Source organism: Nematostella vectensis, chromosome 6 (assembly GCF_932526225.1).
Source record: "Nematostella vectensis chromosome 6, jaNemVect1.1, whole genome shotgun sequence".
Classification (NCBI taxonomy): domain Eukaryota; kingdom Metazoa; phylum Cnidaria; class Anthozoa; order Actiniaria; family Edwardsiidae; genus Nematostella; species Nematostella vectensis.
The window spans coordinates 3,276,497-3,299,608 of record NC_064039.1 but is presented as its reverse complement, the minus strand read 5'-3'; the positions used below and the strand labels follow the sequence as shown (position 1 = coordinate 3,299,608).

At 41.3% G+C, this 23,112-nt stretch overlaps 1 protein-coding gene across 1 annotated transcript; it reads right to left on the bottom strand.

Annotated features, from left to right (window-relative positions):
- Nucleotides 1-297: 297 nt before the first annotated feature.
- LOC116619443 lies at nt 298-8,011 on the bottom strand. Its single transcript, XM_048728911.1, has 4 exons — nt 6,858-8,011; nt 2,021-2,268; nt 1,418-1,526; nt 298-1,041 (listed from the first exon to the last, which is right to left on the bottom strand). The coding sequence occupies exons 1-4, from the start codon at nt 7,755-7,757 to the stop codon at nt 298-300; spliced, it is 2,001 nt and encodes a 666-aa protein (XP_048584868.1). The 5' UTR covers nt 7,758-8,011.
- Nucleotides 8,012-23,112: the final 15,101 nt, after the last annotated feature.

The window sequence follows — 23,112 nt, the reverse complement described above, 5'->3', positions numbered from 1 at the left end:
TTAGAATGTATCAGGACTATATATAATGAAATATTTTTCTGCTATCTGAGCATGTTCTTAAAATTTGGTGAAATCTCAGGTTTTTATACGTCACGTTTTTATAAAAAAGGTTCTTATAAAAAATGTATTGTATTTATTCTTCTGGTTTACGAACACAACTATTTGAGCCTTTTATATTGATGGGTGGAACATTTGGTGTAATAAAACATTCATTTGCATCTGGTTCATGTTTCCACTCCTAGTTAATAAAACATTATTTTTTGTTTCAAAACAGGATAATGCAAGGCAGCAATGCTTTTAGAGCTCATCTAAATACATAGTTGTATAGTGCTTACCTGTCATACAACTCAATAAGAGCATATTTGGAAACTGAATTCCTGTGAAATAGGGGTGCGAAAGGCAACTGCCCTGTGTAGATGTATTGTGAGTTGTTGCGCCATCCTGAACATCTGCAGTGCCACGAGGTATCTCCATGTAGTTGAGAACATATAACGATATGTTGGATCCCACCAGGCGTAAGCAGGAATCCATTCGTAAAGGAAGTGATTCACCGACATAATACCTCCTGTCTGCATCTGTGCCTTTACATAGGGAACCAACAACTCGCTGAGAATACCAATATGGGCCACCTTCATGATAGACAATAGTCTTGTGATGGTCTGACCCTTTTTTGGCAAACTTCTGAGCAGCCTCAGACATAAAGCCCAGTTCATGAGCAAGAGAAGACATGTACACATCCCACTGGACAGACATGATGCACCGTGCCATGTTCATCTCCATGTGAAGCTTCCCAATTCTAATAAAGGCCCAGTCAAATTCCTTAATGAAATTTACTGTCTCTCCAATATGTTTCTCCAAGAAGTGTGATTGAGTCTCGGAAGCCAATAACTCAACCCCACATGCAGAGCAAAGGCGAACAGACTGGACAACATCCCTGGAGACCAGATACGTAAGGCCATCATCATCATCCCTTGGAACACCATTAATGATGGTATGCTCCTTGGCAATCTTGTAAAGGAGATCCTGGATGAGGTTTTTATTCTAAAAGAAAAACAGAAAAATGGAGCAAACAATTCACTGCAGAAGAAATCATTAAGTGTTTGATTACAAGCTTTCTGAGTATAAATCATTCAATTTGCCAAATTCTACAGATCCTCTCTTTGATTCCTTATTTCAATTGTCTTTCAATAATAAAAGAAAATTCTTCATTGAATCCTGCGAGAATTGTGCTCTCAAACTGCAGCAGTTGTGATTTTTAATAGTTATTATTATTATTATTTTTACACATAGTATGGTACAGGGTTGAATATTTTAAATACCATAATAATGGTAAGTACAGGCTCTCACTGACTTTGACTTTTGGTACATCTGTGTCTTCATAATGGAAAGTAATGACAAATATACTCAATCAACATACCTCCTGCCGCAAAAGGTTATGTTGTTCTTGGGTGAGAGTGCATTCCTCCATAAGGTTAGGTATCATAGAAGGATTTTCCTTTGCAAGCTTGCAGCGGTTATCCCATTTACTAAAAAAAAAATCACCAATATAAAGTATATAGGTCATATTATGATTGCAGCGCAAGGGTAAGACAAAGCCACTTGAGGTAGGATTTTTAAAAGTACCAGCAGTTATGACTTTACCAAAAATAATACTGTTGCTAAATACCAATTACAAAATCTGTACCCTTTTCTTTGCACATGATTGTTTAGCAGAGTGATAACAGCGTACTACCTATATCCAAAATAAAAAAAAGTTACATAGATGTTTTGTCTTTTAAGTTATGGCATTAAAATTGCTTGGAGTTCCATACACATCAAAGAAGTGGACATATAAGAGAGTTAACTAACAACATAAGTATGAGGATGGATGACAAGAATGAACAGAGTGCACGTGACAAGGACAAAACTGTTTATCAGTGATATGTTGACACAATTTGTTTATACTTCTTTGGTGTCCCCCATCCCCTCTCCACTATAATAGTTCTAATGACTACACTTTACAAGAAAAAATAATAATTACCCTGGGTGTAATTCTCTGTCCTGCTGGAGGTTTCCGCTTGGATTCAAAGTTGTCGTGCACACACTTGTGAGAATACTGATCTGTGCGCGGTTTTCTTCGCGCACTGTCCACTTTTTTATCAGTACTTGGTCGTTGTCTATTGCGGTCAGGAGGTCACCCGCAGGGTATTCGGGAATTTTCAATGTTAGCTTGTCCAGCCATGCTTTCAAGCTTCCAAAAGACCCCCCAGGGTATAGTTTTCCATAAACATTATGTAATAAGTTGACTTGAAGGCTTTTTATTCACCTATTTTATTAACACAGTACAAAACATGGCGGACTACACGAGGAACTCAATCCGGGTGCGCATGTGCGAAAGATATGCTAATTAACCGGAAGTAAAACTACAACATCCCCTTCTCTAAGCTGAAAAGCTGAAAAATTACATGAGTACAAATGTGACTGGTAGTGTCCAATTAGGGGTGTAAAAAAAACAAAGAACTTTGCAGTACTAATAATAACATAGTTCAATATCTAATGTTTGTGTAGCAAATGCTACAAGTTCAGTCTGTCTGGGGGCTTCACTGTCCGTGTTGATCTGCGTAATGGTGGACCACTTTGGGTAGGTGTGGACTTCGCAGGGGTACCAGGTGTAGACGTCCTTGGCTCTGTTGGGGGTTGGTTGCCGTTAGGTGCTGGTTCTGCTACAGGCTCGTAGTCATCAGTAGCTGAGGTATTATTCAAGCTTAGTTTTTCACCTGTGGGACGAATGTGTCTGCGGTTTCTGGTGAGAGTACTGCCATTGGCCATGTCCACAATGTGCGAGCGTGGGGTTGGCGCAGCGGCTCGAACTATTCCTGGCTCCCATTTGGAGTTGAGGGGGTTGAAGACTCTGACAGCGTCCTGAGGGTAGACAGGCTGTAGACACTTGGAAGTCCTGTCGTAATATGATTTCTGTCGGTCTTGTCTGGCTTGCAGCTTGACATTGGCATCATAGTCAGGTTTGTTCAGTAGTGCATGCCTGGAAGTAGCTGGCAGGTTAGACTGATATATTCTGGAATTTAGCAACTCTGCTGGTGATGGCAGGGTGTGATCCAAAGGGGTTGTTCTCAGGCACAGCATGGCTAGATGTGGGTCTTGTCCTGATTCCTTGCACTTTTGAAGGAGATCCTTGACAGTTTGCACATTTCTCTCTATGAAGCCATTAGCCTCCTTGTAGTATGGGCTTGTAGTTGTATGAATAAATCCATAGGTGCTGCTGAAATCCTTGAATAGAGCAGACGTAAACTGGGTGTCATGTCCTGTGACAAGTTTGTCTGGTATGCCATGTTCCTCAAATATTCCTTTGAGGTGAGCGATGACAGTAGATGATTGGATGTTAGTTAGCTTGCGCACAATTGGGAACTTACTGTAGTAATCAGAGAGTAGTAAGTATGGTGAACCGTTCCAGGAGAACAAGTCAGATGCTAGGGTGTGCCAGGGCCTTGGTGGAACATCATGAGGCATTAGCGGTTCTTTAGTGTTCATGGACTGATTATGCTGACAGGGAGCACAACTCTTGACCATGTTGTCGATGTCGGCATTGATGTTCGCCCAAAAGACTGATCCCTTGGCTCTGAGCTTGCATTTTTCCGCACCCTGGTGTGCATAGTGTAGCTGCTGTAGAACATCTGGTTGCAGGGTCTTTGGAATTACAATTCGGGTACCCTTCAGGACCAATCCATCGGCGACAGTAAGTTCGTCACGATAGTTCCAGTATGGGTGTAGTAACTCAGGGCATTCAGCTCTTTTGTTTGGCCAACCTTGGGCGATGACGGCACGAAGTGAGTGAAGTGTTGTGTCCTTCCTCGTCTCCTCTTGGATCTGCGTTATCCTAGTAGGGCTAGCATTGAGGTGCAAGTGTAGCTCATGTATAGAGACATCAAGTCCAGCGATAGTGTCACCGGGACTTGGGTTAAGTCGTGAGAGGGCGTCGGCCAGGGGTATGTCCTTCCCTGGGACATATCGAATGTCGATGTCGTATTTCTGTATCCGCAGCATCATCCTGGCAATGCGGGGTGGCGCGCTGGCCAGATGCTTTTTGAATATTGCCTCCAGTGGCTTGTGGTCCGTGTGGACCTGGACGTGGCGTCCATAAGCGTAGTAGTGGAATTTCTCGAGACCATGGACGACTGCAAGCATTTCCCTTTCTATGTTGGAGTACCTCCTCTCGGTTTCAGTGAGTAGCTTACTTCTGTACTCCACAGGGCCTTTATCTTGGATGAGTGTCGCGCCGAGGCCACGTTGAGATGCATCCACCTGGATTACGACAGGCTTGGTGCTGTCGAAATACTGCAGCGAGGCTGGCGATGTGATGAGTTTCTTGATGTCATCTACAGCTTTCTGGTGTTCTGGGCACCACTGGAATTGACTACTTTTCCTTGTCAAGTCCCAGAGGACCGCTGCTGTTGAAGCGAGGTTGGGTATGAAACGGCTAAGGTATTGCGTCATACCTAGGAAGACTTGGAGATCTGTGAGGCTCGTTGAAGGATCCATGTTGTTGATGGCTTCAACCTTAGCAGGGTCAAGTTTCAGACCATCTGCACTTAGGGTGTGTCCGAAGAAGACAAGTTCCTTGCTGGCAATTTTGCATTTGTCAGCATTGAATTTCAGACCAGTTTCACGGGCACGCTCCATTACTGCTTTCAGGTTATTGTCATGCTCCTTACGGTTGCGTCCGTAAACAACTATGTCGTCTGTGATGCCTGTCACCCCAGGTAAGTCACCAAAGGTTTCATCGACCTTCTTTTGGAAGATGTCCTGAGCACAAATCAGACCAAAGGGTAGTCGTAGGAATCTGAATCTTCCATGGGGAGAGTTGAATGTTGTATAGAGTGAGCTTTCCTGGTCAAGCTTTATGTTCCAATAACCGCTGCGGGCGTCAACTATGGAGAAGTACTCGGATCCACTTAGCTTTGATAAGACTTCATCAAGAGTGGGTGTACGATGATGTGGACGTTTGATGGCGCAGTTGAGGTCCTTTGGATCAAGGCAGAGTCGTATGGAGCCATTCCGCTTTGTGGAACAGACTAGCGAGTTGACCCAGTCAGTGGGTTCATCAACCTTGGTGATGATTCCTTGCTGTACGAGGGATTCCAACTCCTTGCGCAGAGGCTCCTGAAGTGCTTCAGGGACTCGTCGTGGCGGGTGAACCACAGCGGGTACTGTAGGGTCAAGTGTGATATGGAACTCTCCGCTGAAGCATCCGATGCCTTCGAAGCAGTCAGCATACTGTCTTAGTAGAGCTGCCTTTGCCTCAGGGTCATCCTTGGGTACTTGAGCTGGTCGTATTTCGGCTGGCTCAGCCTGGTCTTTGCTTAGACTGTGGTTAAGGGTTACAAGCTTCATTGCAGTACATGTGGGTAGTCCTAGGATTGTAGGTCCTGTCGTGTTTACAACATGAAATTCATGAGGGCTGGACTGACCGTTATGTAGTAAAGTGAGGTTGCAGGTACCGTAGTGTTGTACTTCATGGCCTCCATATGCTGTTATCCTTGTATCTGATGGGGCTAAGCTGAGGGGCTTGCCGTCTATGTCGCAGAGTGACTCTGGATAGATGTGCTTGTAGTTGCTTAATGGGATCACATTTCCTTCAGCACCAGTGTCAATCTTGCATAATAGTGGTAGTGTCCCGTTACTCGAGTTAACCTGTATGTTGACGAGCGCTTGAGTGTTCTGTCGAGACATACTATCAATGGTCAGAGAGTGAAAATATAACTGTGGGGAATCTAGGGGCTCAGGTGCAGTGCTAGCATTCTCATTGCTGAGGGTGTTTATCTGTTGCTTTGATTTGTTCCGGTTTCCCCGCCTGCCTCTTCCCCTCGGGGTGGGACCTTGGGGTTTGGTGGAACGGCAAACCTTGGCCCAGTGGTTTGGTTTCCCACAGTTGCTGCATTTTGTTCCGTTTGCGGGGCACAGGGATTTTTGTGTCACATCATGGCTAGTGCCACAGTTCCCACAAGTTTGTATTTGTTTATTTTCACGTGAGTGTGTCTTGGGATGTGAAGAAGGGCTTTTGTGGGTTGTTGCGTGTACAGGTATAGTGTTTGTGCCTCTAATATCTTGTAACTGAGCCGAAGTGGCTTCCTCAGTCCTGGCTATGTCTATTGCCTTAGCGAGCGTTAGAGTTTTGTCTAACTCGAGGAGTTTAGCCTGGACACGTGGGCGGCGAGACCCGAAAATTAGAGCGTCAATAATGTGTTCGTCTACATTATCATACCTGCATTCGCTGGCTAGCAATCGTACTTTCTTTATAAATGAATCCACTGGTTCATCGTCCTTTTGCTTCAGAGTGCGTAGTTTAAATCGTGCTAAGCGAAAATTGCTCTTGGGGGCGACGTATTCTTCAAACTTCTCCCAGTAAGTTGACAGCTTTTTCTTCTCGTCTGAGGTTAGCGACCACGTAGAAACTAATTCAATTCCTTCTTCTCCCGTCCATATCAACAGATAACTGACCTTTTCTTCCTCCGATTTGGACTTAAGCGGGCCAGAAAAGTACAATTCGACGGTTGCCTTGAACTTTTTTAGCGCTTGTTGAAGATCGGTTGCATTCCAGTCCATACGAGGGCTAGTGAGTCCAGTGAGTTCGGCCATTTTCCTTGTGTAAACTTGCTAGATTTCTCGTAAAATACCGACCTGGTATGTTTGAGAGTGATTTTCCTTCAGTTTGCTTCTGACACCATGTAATAAGTTGACTTGAAGGCTTTTTATTCACCTATTTTATTAACACAGTACAAAACATGGCGGACTACACGAGGAACTCAATCCGGGTGCGCATGTGCGAAAGATATGCTAATTAACCGGAAGTAAAACTACAACACATTACAACACAGCTTACTCCGCGCGATTGAATACATAAGCAGATTACACGGAAAGGAAATAGGGCCAATGAAGCCAGGATGCACAAGAGAGTAAAGGTGATCATTTGCAATTGCTTTCCTTGCCTCGAGTAGGTTGGACGCCTCTCTGCTAATAGACAATTCCGGAGTAGACAGCCCTTTCAGAGCACTGCTGATTACAGAATTGCGCCTTGCACTCCACTCGGAGGAATCTAACGACACGAGCTTCTGTATGTTTTTGTAGGTTTGGCTACATCGCGATGCGTCTAATTTAATACCCTGTCTCTCATTGCGAAATATAGCCTCGGTTATCTGCAACAGATCAGACCTTGGTAGTTCAACAAGGGATTTGTCAATGTCCGACTTCGATATCAAAATAAAACCATGTCTTTCAGAGAGCTGCTTAGCAACTTTCCCAGCTTGGTCTGAGTTAAGGAACGGCAAAGATTCAGTTATAGTTCTAAAGTCAACATCGGTACCATCCGTACCACCCTCGGCCTCTTCTCCACTGTCTGTATCTTCTTCACTTAACCCTCGCTTTTTTCCTCTTGATGTTGAAGGTTTCGCCTCGCAAAAACAGCCTTCTTCCGTATGAGGGGTCCAGCTTCTCAATATTGGTGGCTGTTCCTTTCCTTTTCGCAATCGGTAAAGTGATCCTTCGCAGGGACGGCAAAGTAGTTCAGGGTGAACGTCTTCGTTTTCTTGTGTAACGTTAACACGCCAGTGCTCTTGGAATTCTCCTTTGAATAACACCTTATTGCAGTATTTCCTAAGAGATTCCCCCTGCCTTTTTGCCACAAACTTTTTCTTAAGGTATTTGCCACAAACTCTGCATCGATGCTGAATAGATCTAACGTGTCGTTGATTCGCGTCCTCCTCCATTGATCCACAGCGCTAATCTACGGCTTTGCGTCTTCGGTCTTATGACTGGCCCCGTACTATGGCTCACATTACAACTTCCGCTGTTTCAAATTTCACCATACCTTGTGGGCACACACTTCGGCTTGTGGGGGAAAAATATTTAGTATGCCATGATCCTCATTTATCCTAGTTTAATCCTGTCAAGGTCCTAAGCCGTTAATTTTGGTCCATTACATTCAAATGGCTAATTTTCTAAACGTAAACATTACTAAACGAGTCAGTTTTTCAGGCAGTCACTTATAAATACAGACAATTTCCAAAACTTTTTTAAACAATATTTTACTTTCGAACACAGGAGCTCATAAATCAAATACCACACTTGATATAGAGTAGGAATTTTATTGATATGCTCACGATCTGCAACGCTACGTCTCGCTAACAAAACAAATTCCGGTTTCAAACTTCGCGCGGCCATTTTGAATATTTGCATAATTAAGTAGCAAGATCGATATAACCAAATCTGGTAATGTTCCGCACTGACCAGAGACACAGTTAACAGATCCTTTACCTTATGTTTCTCGGACTTTAAAGTCGCAGTTTTACTAGTCGCTCTTCCAGCACATTCAAACAAACAACGCGAAAACCCAGAGACGCGAATCGGCAAGTACTAAAAGAAAGAGAATTAAAAGCTTTGCTAGCATTTTACTTGTTTTGTTTGCAAAATAACAACTTGAATTGGACTGAACCGTAGAAGATCGATTGTCATTGGTGATGAAGGCGCATGCGTACGCTCAACCCACATGGAAGACTCTTCTGAAAATACTAGCTTATATATTTACGGCTATAGAAACAAATGACCGTAGCGGTCACAGGTCGATGCCTAAGCCATTTTATAGGACTAAGCTTTAACCGGAAATTGAATCCCGCAAGTTTACAGGATGACCTAAGGATGGCTGTGTTTGCAAAAGCACAGAAAGACCATAAAAAGTTTACGGATTAGATTAAATCGAGTTAAAAAAAGGTACTATGATTCCCGCATTGTGAAGTTAGATTTGCCTTATCATCATTGAATCAACTTTGGAGCTATCCATCGTCATTTACTTGCTCTGTCAGTATTTTAAATAAGAACTTTTTCCGTTGCATGGTAACCCGGGTTTTCTTGGCTTTATCTGGTTAAGAACCGACAGAACAACAATTTGGGCCGGGTTGATATGAGCTCGGACAGATCAGTAGTTTTCTCCAAGCCCCTGTTCCGTAAACTGAGCTCTCCTTGCTTGTCAGAAAGGGGCACTGACCACGGGGGCAAGCCTCATCCACAAGAAGAACAAGGTCTCCAGTAACCAGATTGCGGCGTGGTGAAAGACACATCAGGCGTTCTTGTAATGCGGGCAGATTCTCGTGTAGCCAGCGTCTCCTGAAGATATTGTGAACTTGTTAAAGGGAGAAGAAGAGGGATCAGTGGGGGCGTTTTAGGCGATTCGGTAAACCCCAGGCTTGTGCCAGGTGCTCCAGGTCGTTGGGGTCATCACTAACACGAGTCAATGTTCTATCATTCAAGATTTTTCAACCTCTGTCATATATTGAAGATATATTTAATCTATATTTGATTGCTACTTAATCTATATTTAATTGCTACTTAATTGTGGACTTTAAAAGCACACTAGCATACAAACATTGGCATGTTCTACAAATCGAGAGAATTCTTTACAACAAGCTCGGTGCCCTTGAGGTTTGTACCGTTATTGCAGTGTAATTGAACTGGAGGTCCCCTTATTTTCAATGTTGTCCACGTGCTCGTTTTTTACTACAAACCAAATACTATTTCTTATTGACATTCAAGCAATTCTTCGTAATAAAATGTGGGTTACCTTAAGAAGTAAACCAGTTCCCAGACTAAAAAGCAATTAGCGTAGTAGAAAAGCAATTAGCGTTGTAGAATGCTTCATCAGCGTTTTTGTCTTGAGGGCGCCCATTTTGCGTTTCTTTTTAAAGGCTTGAAGGATGAAAACTGCTTCAGTATATGCTTTATTGAACTCGTGCATGAGCGTAGTCTAGCCGGGCTCACAGACTTTTAACATAGGAAGACAAACACTTATTATGCGCGATACCTACGCAACCCCCGAATATCACACTTTGCCCAATAAAAATAGTATTGGAATTTTTCAGACACGTCCCTTCTTAGCGTGAGGAAGTCCTCAAGGATCTGCTGCCATGTGGGATCACATGGAACGCGAAAGTTTGAAGCTCCTTTGTATTCCTTGGTGGATTTGCCAACTAATCACATAATGGGGCTACCTTGTCTGGATTCTGTTCGCAGACTACTACATGACCGAGACAGCTAACACTGTCATTTGCATTTAGATGGTTTAATTTCAAATCACACCTTTTGAGTCGGGCTTAACCTTTCTCAAGGCAAACCATCATTTCGTCAAGAACTCTTGCAAACACAATGACGTTACCCATATATAGGACACAAGTCTTGTAATTAAAATTTCCCAGTTGATCCATAAGGCTTTGAACCGTTGCAGGGGCATTGGCAAGACCAAAAGGCATTCAATACAGTTGTCATCGCAGTCTTGGGTTAATCCTTTCTCAGGCATTTCTTACAAGAAGCATCTTGCCCGACCCTGACCCTGCTGAGTAAAGAGAGAGAAACGGTGAGCTTCACTTGACACATTCTTCTTCAATAACAATGTCGTGTATTAATCGAAATATAACTCGCTACGGAGACAATAAGCTGAAAGCTTAGACATCTGCGAGGCAACATCTCCATTGTTTTGCCTCTCCCGCAATTCTTTCCGTCTTTGGAGTTGTTCAATTTTCAAGGAAAAAAATATCTGTACAGTAAGGTACCATACAATGCAATATCATGTCGCGAAGCCCGCAACAAAGACCATATTTTGAATTTTGATGTTTTTTTGTATGTGGAATATCTGCCCGACAGCCAACACATTGTACAAATTTTTGAAACTTTATCAGTCCCTGCTCTCTGCTGAGTAAGAATAAAATTGCTGTGAAATAATTATTCCTGGAGCCCAACACAATGTACAACAAAATTAAGCGCAGGACTGTAGTAAACTTTTTAAAACTTTATCAGTCCCTGCTTTTCTCTCGACAGGGTAAAAATAAAGTTGACGTTAAGTGATTCTACTTTGGAACCCAATATTTATACAATGCACAGGACTAACGCGAATAAAACGTGAACAGCGAACACTAAACATACACCGGACATTTACCTCTTGGGCGCCAGCATTTTTCACATTTGCTCCGGCACTGAGGCTCGGAAATTTTCACCACCACGCGGACCCGTGATAGCTGGGCGAATGACACCAAAGAGAAATAACTCAACTCCGATTAATTGCGACGCTCAAGCAGGCTACCATCTCCGACGTCTTGTCAATAAGCTTCCGTAGCGACTTTTCGCGGCTTTCCTAGCGGAATGCTCACAGCGTTCATGACTCTGACAAGAGACTCGTCACAATGGCCTCATTCATTTCCTTTTTGAGAAGTCTAGCTGCCGGAACAATCAATGACGAGTTATTCGATGTAGCGTCTTGTGAGATACGCATCGATTGGTAAGCTTTAATTCCTTTTTCTTCTTATCCTCTTTTAGATGAAAAACTTCTCTACTTGAATCAGAGAGTAAACCTAAGTAAGGAACCACATTCCAGGGGGTCCAGATGATCCTAGGAAGTATCCTAAACGCACTAGATAGAAAGCTACTAGGAAAATTGCTGAAAATTGCTCATAACTAAGAAATCACTTTAGTTTGGACAAGTTTGGTACACAAACGTATTCGCAATCCCAATTCCTCTAACCCAAATTACCCAGTAAACACATACTAAATAAAAGTGAAAACACACCACACAAAATTTAGTACACACGGATCTTATTTAATACGTTAATAGTACAGACCCAATTCCACCGTACACGTCTTCTGCTCGATCTCCACGTCTCCATCCTCTGAATCGCAGCTCGTTTCGTCATTGGTAATGTACTTGACAAAGTCTCCTTTCACATACTCTTCTATAGTTACCAACTTGTGTTAGCTTGATAAGAAATTAATGTATTTGTGTTTGTTCTGATTTGTCATTGATGGCCGTCCCCAAACGCGACAAACTTTTGGGATATTTCTTTACGCTTGCATTGGCGTTCCCTGAAGGTTTAACAGGGCTTCAGTTTGGTGCAACTCCGGAGGTGGCGGCTTTCCACTTCCGCCCTGCTTCATTCTCCTTCGGCTGCTTCAGATTCGATGAATCTGACGTGGACCAGTTTGAGACCGGGGATTTGGCCAAAGGCCTTAGATGATGGGCTTTGCTCGTCGACCAGAAAACCGCAGATATTTCCGAACCAATCTCGAAAAAGAAATGGCATGCCTCTTTGATTGCGGCGAAGGTGACTTCGTCGAATTCGTACGGGACGAACTCGCTAGGTCCCATCTGTAAATACTTTAGCGCCTTCCCTTTTGACTTCTGCGCTTAGCCTCTGCACTGTCAAGCGACCTTGCTTCACTGCATAATTGAATTCTTTCCTATTCGTTTCTGTTTGAAATTCCTTTTTAAGTTAGCGCGCCGAGGTTGTTTTGGCTAAACAGCCTATTCTAAGTTCCCAATAGAAGACTCATTTTTGGCGCAATTTTCGTAATTTTTTTAGATTTTATTAATACATCAATGCTTTATCAGATTCCGCTAGATTCACTCTTCTTGGAAATCAAATTATTATTTGTTCATGCAAGTTAAATGGAAGCAATATTTTTATATTAAGATAAAAATCATCTACCGATAATCCAGCTTGAAGCACACGAATTGTTGGCTTAAAACTGACCTGTCAAACTTCGCGATTGATGAATCTTTATTTTACGCCAAAGTTGTCCTCGCAATATTTGAAAAAAAAAAATGCACTCTTGCCTACAAAGATCCATCCCCGAATTTACGCCCCCTGCTAAGTCCAAACCCTGAGGCAACTTGTGTGAGAGGGGCAAGAGGACCAGTGTTGCACAAGAATAAATTCCAGAAAGTCAATTCGAGAGTATTTTTGTAAGATAATTTTAAAACAAAGAATTTATTCCTTTTCAAAATTTGAGCGCAAGCCGCGCATCTTCCAAACTATTACCCGACGCTATTGGTAAAATAGGCTTAACCGAAAGTACTTGCTATGTCGGACCTGAGTTTATGAGAACTTAGAATCAAAAGTTGAGTATCTGAACGAGCTTCAAATGAAGTCCACGCCAGCGTCATACATGGTAATCGACTAGCTGCCTTGTTTGTTTCGCATGTGACAGGTACACGAGCGGAACTGAGATCCCATGCATCCCGGGTTGTGCATTACTCCTTACTCCTTTCCGGATCCCCATTCTCCTCGGGGACAACCTGATATGCGTTGCCCTTTCTCCGTGTAGTCTTGCAACACGCCGAGAAATGGCCTTTTATCCCGCACGAGTTACAGTTCTGAGATTTCGCGGGGCAGACTGGGTTTCTCGCAATATGTCCTGTCCGATTGCAATTAAAACAACGTCCTTGGTTCAGGCCTGGTTTGCGGTTTATCTTTGTGTTATCACCGCCATTATTCATGCTGTGGTTGAGTGCGTTCACCGCGTGCGAACTCTCCAACGACTTCATTTGTTCTTCTACGGTCTCCTGAGCGAGGGCCGCATCTTGCAAATCTTTTAAACTAGCGTTCACTTTCTCCAAGATTTTCCGCCTTAGTTTAGTTTCTAAACACTTCTCTATTAGCTGATCCCGTATTGTTTCGTCCACGTTACTGAAGTCGCGTGTGCTCGCTTTTTGTCTTAAACGTGACCCATTTGGCGAAACTGGTGCCTTTCAAATGGCAAATTAACTTAAGGGATGAAATAATCGTCCAGGAGCTTTACACATTCAGATAATTCTTTTTCCTCGTCTTCGCCGATAATACTTCCGGTAGGTGTAGTCCCGCCGTTTGCAGAAGTAGCGCTACGTAAGAGTTATATACCAAGAGCCTAGGAAATAAGCGATATACATGTATAAGCTGTACTAGCTTATTACCGAAGGCTCGAGGTAATTAACTGACTTATTACAGATTGACAAAGGTTTCCACGCAAAAATGTTTTTCAGAATTTTTGAAATTGAACCCTGTTTGAACGAAGAGTGGTGTGGAGGATTCAAACGACAGTAGCATATATATCGAAAAGTTATTTATGCTTTTCTCTCTCGCAATTAAAAGGTAAAATGCTGTTTTTCCTGAAGCTAGTTTACTGGGCCCAACCCCCATCAATGTAGACCACACCATTGTATGGACTTAATTGGCTATGGGCCACGCCCAAAGCCGTATTTAATATAATTATTGTTTCACTTTATATTTACAATATTTTTCAATTATCTTAGCCCAGTAAAGGTGAGGGCAACAAAACGCAACCAACTTGACAACTCTAAAATCTGATAGTGTGAGGAGGAGAAAAAGGGGAGGTGGTGGGTCAAAAAACACGAGTTACAGAAGCCAAGTGATCCTTGCTAAGAGGTCACGTGTATGAGATAATGCACAACTAATTGACCCCCCTCTTTGTCCTCCTAACAACAGACATGGTGCTGACACGCGACCACAAATAATATTACATAACATACATGCTACTAAACAGTGCTCGAAATAAAGCATAAAAATTCTATTTGCAAACAAACATTTCCTTTTTTCTGCAATTTCTACGGCAATCAAAAAGGAAAAGTATTAACAATCAACCACATCGGTATGTGCTAAATAGCCACGAAAACTATTTCATCCTTGAAAAGAAAGGCCTTGGTATCTTAATTATACCAAATACAAAGAAGAATATTCCCTTCGCGGCCCGTTAATGACATTTCACAATGTTATATACAATTATCTATAATACAATTATCTATAATAGGGGGTAGTCTATTTTTGTTCTTGTCGGAACGATTCTTGTAACAACAAGCCGTAATATTACGATTCTAAGTGAAGAAGAAGTTGAGAAGAGAAAGGACGACAGGATTCCTGAGAACACGAAAACCATCACGGTGTGGGCTGTTCGTACCTGACAAGAGTGGGCAGAAGGAAGGAATTAGAACCAGAGCTTTAGCAGGACCGGATAGTTTCGTAAGTTTCGATAGTATCAAAGGTGTCCGATTGTAGGGCCGATGAAGTAATGAGAGAGGATATTTGTAAGGTTGACAAAGTCATAAAGAGCGAGGGCGAAAGTGGCAATAAAACCCTAAAAAGACCTGCAAAAGTTTGTCATTTTTATGGTCAAATAGATTTGGAAAATTGTTAAGTGAAATATGGTTGGGTTTTGATAATTGCATGGAAGAGTCCAGGTAGTGAATTGATTTCATTGCTCATTATAAATGCAAGGGATGCTTCCCCGGGATGTATCTATATACATCCCTTGCATTTATAATGAGCAATTCAATTCATCAGCCCCGCCCTTCCCAGCTGAATATCAAAACCCCCCCCCCGGGCTCTTAGCTACTTGCCTATTAATGAGGTTTGTACGTTAAATAAAGCCCTACGGATGAATGAGGTTTGTACGTGAAATAAAGCCCTACGGAAAACCGTGTCAATCATGTAATTAGCGCATAAATGTTCACTGAATAAGCCATTCCATCCAATTCCATAATACACACAAACTTAATAAAAGTGCAAACGCCCCACGAAATTAGTCCAGCCCGAATCGATGCATACGTTCTTTTCCATGCAAATAAGTTCCTGTACCCTTAGAATAAAATAAACACCATGCCCCTTCATACATTGTAAGTGAAATGCTTTGGCAATGCTTGTACCGGTTTCTGCATTAACAAATGTAGATTAACACCTGCATCCTACTCCAAGAATGAAACTTTGACCCCGATATACCGGCTATGTTTGAAACTTCAGCCCCATCAAGTTTGATAAGATTTTCAACGTAGTTTAAAGGGCAGTTCTTCAAGTGTCCATTATAAAATGACTGGAATACGGACGAGATTTGTCTTTCAGTGTCAGGAAGTGCAAAGTATGGACTCATTTACAAATGCTTGTCAGTCATTTGCATCGCCAATAAATTTCTTAAACAGCGTTGTTTGGGCTTGTGACTCACTGACTCCCGTTTCCAAATTTAAGTACATTCTCACAACCCCTCTGGAAATGACCGGTTCGCCCGCAACGTTAACACTTTGGGACGTTTGGAATCTTGTGGTGGCTCAGGCTTAAAGGACTGGGGCGGCAAGCCTCTGCCTTGCTGAGGGTAAGTACTATCAGCTTGTGCACTAACCCATACATATTGAATGATTTTACTAGATCGTCTATTGAAATGAAAAACCTGGCAGCCAAGGTTAAAAAGTGCTCGACATCATTCAATTCTCTACTTTACCATAGGAAGGAACTAAACGAAATGCAAGCAAGAACAGTATGGACTCAAAGACAGATCCAGAAAGAGTTAACACATTGATCCCTCAACCGGCCTGTACCGGCTTTGAGAATTACCAACAACCAAAAAAATTCATAAATGCAAAATAAACACAACGAAATGAAGATACTCAGGCATCAGTCTAAGGAATAAGTGGTCTTGAAGATATGTATCCATCCTAGGTGAATTCTCTTTAGCCATATAACAGCTTGGTACTTTTTAAAATCGAACAAAAAAAAAATTAAATCGAACAAAAAAACAAACAAAAAAACAGCAGAACTCAACAAAGCGCGCAAAATTTCACACAGGGAAAAAAAGATCAGCAAACACAGCTCAAGACACAAATAGATACTAACTTTATTCTGATGCTCCAGGTACATTTTCATGGTCTCAAAACACAATGTCCATTCCGTGACGGCTTCTGAAATCATCTCATTGCCATTGAAGATTGCAAAGCATTCTGGGTGATCCGTGGAAAAATTTACGAGGGAAGGTTCAGTCAACACGCCTCTCCGAACAGTCAATTTTTTTTTTATCCCCAACGCCAAACAAAGTCCAGGGCCGGGTTCCTAGAAAGCAGGTTGTTATCTGTGGATATGCGCTAACCTGCTTTCGAGGAACCGGGCCCAGGTTATACAGACCCAAAATAGCAGTGTAAACAATTTTGGAATCAATTTGGGTTCATTAAAGACAGCGTTTAGGAGAGCTGTGGTGATTCGTTAGAAAATTATTTTCAAATAAAGGCAAAGCCAAACAAGAAAAATTTCCCATGATTTCCACCTTTGCTTGCAAGTATCCATAAGCACAGCACTCAACTATGCCCCTATAGACTTAATGATGTCCTAAGGCACTCTCCCATTATGCAAGGTTTTTATTGTGTTTGACAGGAGGAAAAGTGCTCTTATGGAACTAGAGGTTTATAGAAATGATTTTAACACGCATGGAATTCAACTTGATACAGCTGGAGGATATCGAGTTCGAAGATTATTTTCAATAAATGTTTATCAAAACTTATTCCTCCCTGATTACTCAAAGCTACCACTCGTGTAACAACTACAATATTAATGTGTTTTTCTTCTCTGACCTAGCTAGCCAGAAACCCAAGAGTGTGTTGCATCGACTTTCTGGGGCAAAGCCTGTATGGCTACCACGCTGTGCCCCACTGGATTTACAATTAAGTCAAAGTTCAAACGTCGCATTATCCATGAGCAGTATTCAATGCAAATGAAGATGAAACAATCGACTTGAAGAGAGGTGGAGAGGTCAGACTGGAAAGTAGCTATGTTGAGGGATAAGGAGGTATATAGGAAAGTTATAAAGCAATTTAGGAAAAAAAGATGGCTTGTGTTGTTATAATGAAGCGGTGAATATATATATAATCTCTTACTCGTGATCTCGTACCAGAACAATGAATACAATACACCAAAAACTGGAAATCGACTCTGCCAAATTTTCGTTTAATAAGACCTCTTCAGTCTGCCGAGTCGATTTCCAGTTTTTGGTGTATTATAACAAATATATAGATACTTACACATATAAAGTCTTTTAAGAGTCTTTTAAAATAAAGTATTACAAATGACCATCACTTACCCGCACCTCCCCTGCCCTCCTCTCCTCAACAATACCCAACCAAATTTAAAGGTATCCTGACTGAATAGGTTAAAGATCGGATCCCAGTTCAAATTACTATAGAATTAAGATACATAAACATCTCTTCTTGCAGTTTGCGAAAAAAAAAAAAAGGAAGAATATTGAAATATCTTTTCTCTAGAATTGAAAGTTTAGGTACTGGTGAAACGCGAAGCTTACTCCAAGAGCGTATGCAAATTTGATTTTGTGACGTCAGAAAAAGAGCAATTTCGCTCTTTACTCCAGTCATTCTTTTATTGCTTGCGGGGACTTTGGCTTAAGACCAGCGGTCTGAGTTCGTCGAGATTTCTCGGAAAAATGATGTTTGGGCGCCCTAGCTCAAAATTAAACTGGTAATAGGTATGGTTGACCATGGTATCCTGTGAAAGTTTGAAGCAATTTGGATAAATATTTTTGGCGATAGGAGCCGAAAAGTAATTTTTCGTCTCCCGCACCCGGATTTGATACAATTTCGTGTTTGTTAGAAAAAGACTAAAAACCGGTTCGCAACGCGTGATAAAACAACTGCGGCTTATATAAACCTAAAGAATGGATAATAAGGAACTCCCAGGCTGAAAGATAAGCTGTTCTGTCAGCACCTTATTATTTTACGCGATTTTATTTTATTTTATGTTTTTAGATGAATTTGAAAAGCCTTGAAATAATAGTGTAATATCGCCGATGAGATGTGGATTTGGCAAAAATGTTTGCATTCATCGAAAAGAGCATCATTTCTACTTTTGATATGTGAAATAAAATTTAGGGGCAAATAAAATCCGACTTTTTTACAAGCCTAAATATGACCCCCACTTGACCCTAATTATAAACAAATGCCGACACTCACTTTTTAATGCCTCGCTACCAAAAACTTATAAATAACAATTAAAACTCCCAAAAAAAAGGATGCAACATAATTCTTGAAAATACTGGTATTTGATCAAATATTCTTGTCTCTCTGATGTTTATATGCTTTTCAAAATTATATTTTCAAAACATTTTAAAGTACAATCCGCATGCATGATAATTATTATCGGCACTAAAAACTTCCGGGTCTTTATTCTTCCGCTTCATGAGCATCTCCAAACTTTTTCCCACGAAAGTTATTCTTAAATCGTCCTATATTTATTTCTATCCATCCTTCGTTCTATAAGCATTATAATATTTTCTTTAGTTCCCTACTTTCGTGGACTAGAAACGCGTACCATCTTCTGCTGTCGTGTGGATATGCAAATTCGAGGAGTTAATTTATTCAACAAGCGTTCATACAAAGAAATCAAGAAAAAATAACAGTTGAAGCTTTTCTACTATTGTTTATGATATAACCAACCAATTTCCATTTCCCAGGTAAATTGAGTTATAAAAAGAAAGTAAGAAAAAGTAACAGTTGATGCTTTTTACTATTGTTTTCAATACTACCAAAAAAATTCCATTCTTGTCAGGGAGCATATGTCCAAAAAAGCTTCCTAGGTAAATTTTGAGGTTACTTTTCTGTTTTCATTTTTTCGCGCGTTATCTTAGGGCCTAATCGCACTAGGAGGACAAAATTTGTCTGGCCGGGATAAACAGCCGTCAAAATTTTGTCCTGGCCAATCGATTGGCTTGTTAACCAGTAAAAAAATCGCTTTCACTATTCACTTTACCGGCATACTACAAGCAAGACAACGCAGGATTCTATCATTGCGCGTAAGGTGCAGTAAACGCTTATTGCAAGCAGGTAATTACTCTCTATAAGCGCTTCTTTACTTTGACAAAGTCTCAGGCAGGAGATCATAGGACCAGAGGACTGAGGAGGGGGGAAGGTGTGGCTTGCTCAACCATAGGTACCATTTGAAAAAAGAATAATATTTGAAAAGCCTTCAATAAAGGGGGGGGGGGGGGGGGGGGCGTTTATCCGGTGTATTATAGCCACCATCTTGGATTTGAGCAAAAATGAAAAACGAGGGGAGTGGGAGGGGAAGAGGAGAGAGAGCCTTCAAGCCGCATCCTGACCAATCGATTTCAACGTTTCCGGGCTCGTTCAGTGACGGTGAATTCGATGACATCAAGCGTGCTGTCGAGCGCAGAGCGAACGCCGCTGAGCCAGAACCCGCAGTCAGCAACGAGGAAGAGCCTACCACAAAGCTATTCAGCTGTCCAGTGCGTGAAAGGCTATACACGCTTGGCTTGGTTAGACCGGCACACACTATACGGCAAATGCGAGTTTGCTAAAGAAGGGGAATGCATATCTTTGCCCTGGGGGGGACTCTCTAAAAATGTAGACGGGGGTAATCGTCATATCTTTTAGAGTATAAAATTTCTACCAACTGCCATCTTTTTGGGGTGTTGGAGGATTTTTCAGATTTTTCCATCTCTTAGGGTGTAAAATTCGACCAACTGCTATTCCTAAGTGGGTGTTAAACGTTTTTTTCCCATTCTGTTATCTCTTAGAGTATAAAATTCGATTAATTGCTATTCCTAAGGGGGTGTTTCCTTCGACCTCACCCAATTTTCCATCTCATAGAGGAAATTATTTCTGTTGACCACGCCTAAAGTGCCATCCCTAACGGGTTACAATCAATTTTGCCGGCGATCACCCCCGTCTGTTTTTATCGGAGTCCCCCTTCCCGGCAAGCTTGGCTACCACCAAAAAGTAGTCGGGGGCCGAGGAGGGGGGGGGGGCGTACCATTAATTGGGAATGAAGTGATAGAATCAACAAGCTCCATCTCTCTAAACAGGGGAACGCCGATAAAATCAATGAGTTCCTATTACCGGGCCATGTACAGGTGTATTTTTCCCGAAAATAGCACAGGGTGCGGAGGCAGTAGAGGCTGCGGAGGAGGCAGCCGCCTACTTCCGTACGAGAGCTGCCATCCTAGATGAATGCCAACTAAATCACCCAATAGAAGCGAACGGCATCGACTTGTGCCACTTGTACTCCAGGTCCAGGCTCAACTTTCTTTCAGTGGCCACCCTTCCCACTATCTGCAAAGAGCTGGAGCTTCAAATGTCCGGAGCAATCCGACGCAAAGCTTCTTTTGTAGCCACGCTCGTGGATGTTATTCAAAGATGTAGTTGCGCAAAATAAATCCACGATTTCTTGGGTCCCGATTATATTTTTTTTCATGGTTACATGAAATAGATTTCTGAGTCGGTAATCCTGTGTTCTGTTGTGAAAACCAGAGTAAGTTTTTACACTTCAATACTCTCTTTTACTAAAAAGGAGAACAGCTTACGGTGAGAGGCCTCAATATCGCAAATGTCTCAGCGTTCTTGCATAATTTGTATTTTTATTTGATCAAATTTGTAGTTGAACAAAGGCTTTGAAAATAAGCGAATTTTGACAATTTGATCAAGCTTTTTGTTTAATTACAATTTAAAACTGTACAAAATTCTGCCAGTATCGCTTGTTAATTAAATAAAAACATGCAAAACTCTCATTTTCTTCTTTTGGACGTTTTTCTTTTTAATAAGTAATTATCAGAAAAGTCTTATTGCAGTCATGGTGAGGTATTTTATGATTGTCGCTTTGTTTGTCACGCTTTAATTACGTATGCATGGCAGCAAACAAAATAGTATCACGCGAGCCTAAAAATCGCAATTTAATGCAATAAATGCTATGAAATTATTACCATTAAATTTTAGTATTGCCGACAGTATATTTCTTTTGATTTGAGCGCTCTTTCTTTTTTTTCTGGAGATTTGAAGGCGTTGTTTGAATGCGGAAAACCCGATACAGTAGTCGGCATTTGTTTATAATTAGGGTCAAGTGGGGGTCATATTTCGGCTTGTAAAAAAGTCGGATTTTATTTGCCCCTAAATTTTATTTCACATATCAAAAGTAGAAATGATGTTCTTTTCGATGAATGCAATCATTTTTGCCAAATCTACATCTCATCGGCGATATTACACGATCATTTCAAGGCTTTTCAAAGTCATCTAAAAACATAAAATAAAATAAAATCTCGTAAAATAATAAGGTGCTGACAGAACAGCTTATCTTTTAGCCTGGGAAATCCTTATTATCTATTCTTTAGGTTTATATAAGCTGCAAATGTTTTATCACGCGTTGCGAACCGGTTTTTAGTCTTTTTCTAACAACCACGAAATTGTCTCAAATCCGGGTGCGGGAGACGAAAAATTACTTTTCGGCTTCTATCGCCAAAAATATTTATCCAAATTGCTTCAAACTTTCACAGTATACTGAGGTCAACCATACCTATTACCAGTTTAGTTTTGAGCTAGGGCGCCCAAACATCATTTTTCCGAGAAATCTCGACGAACTCAGACCGCTGGTCTTAAATCTCGAGAAATAAGACTCGTCATGGCATCAATTCAACCTTAAATGATATTTCAGAGACATAAAATTCAGTTGGAATCAAAATAATGGCGCTGGAGCATTTCAATCTAAATAAGCTAGCAGATTTCTACTTTTTTAGCCTGCTTGCAGGCGGTACTCGGTGTTATTATTGCGGAAAATCCTCTCCATTTGGTGATCGGGAGCCATCCTGTATTATATGCGTGGTTCCTGGGGTAATAAGGTTTTACCGAGAGGGAACTAGGTCAAATCGAGCGCGCAAAAAAGCGGGAAATTTGAAACTAGTAGTGTGTCTTGTAAAATTCATAAAAAAATGAGGTTTTAACCAAATGAAAAAAGGGTTTAGACATCGCAAACATGAAATAATTGAGTTTTATTCATCAAAAGATGTTTGAAACTGGGATTCAATCTTTAAAACCTCAACCGGCCTGTTCTGGCTTTGAGAAGTACGCACAACCCAAAAAAATAATACATGCAATATAAACACAACAAGATGAAGATACTCAGGCATCCGTCTAAGGGATAAATGGTGTTGAAGATATGCACCCAACAAAGGTGAGAGCAACTAACTACTCTTTAGCAAAATAATAGCTCAGGTTCTTTGACAATTTACAAATCGAACAAGGAAAAAAGGCAGGATAGCTGATAGATATTTCAGCTATATTTAATAACCATAAAAGCTATGTGCGCGATTTTCTAGCCATCAGACCTTGGTCATACTCTAAAAAACGGAGTGGACCTTTCGAATAGAAAGCAAAGAAGAACTAAAACAATTGTGAAACACGCAGAACCTGACGAAACCCACATAGCGTGCCTATCTAGACTACCTGACTAAAAACGTGTTAAATAGCATCCACATACGGTGCCTTATAAGAATGTCTAGCTGACTGTATTACAATAGAATGTGTTATGCTAGATGATACTTGGAGCGGGGAAAAAGCCGTTGGAAGATGGTGATAAAAAAAAGGGTTTAGACATCGCAAACATGAAATAATTGAGTTTTATTCATCAAAAGATGTTTGAAACTGGGATTTAATCTTTAAAACATTGACCCCTCAACCGGCCTGTTCTGGCTTTGAGA

Excerpts from the sequence above, each read along its gene's own strand:
- LOC116619443 (XM_048728911.1), bottom strand. The coding sequence starts at position 7,757 with ATGGAGGAGGACGCGAATCAACGACACGTTAGATCTATTCAGCATCGA. Across the intron at positions 2,269-6,857 it reads GGAGTAAGCTGTGTTGTAAT|GTTTATGGAAAACTATACCC; the intron begins GTGTTGTAGTTT and ends TTATTACATAAT. Across the intron at positions 1,527-2,020 it reads GACAGAGAATTACACCCAGG|TAAATGGGATAACCGCTGCA; the intron begins GTAATTATTATT and ends TTTTTTTTTTAG.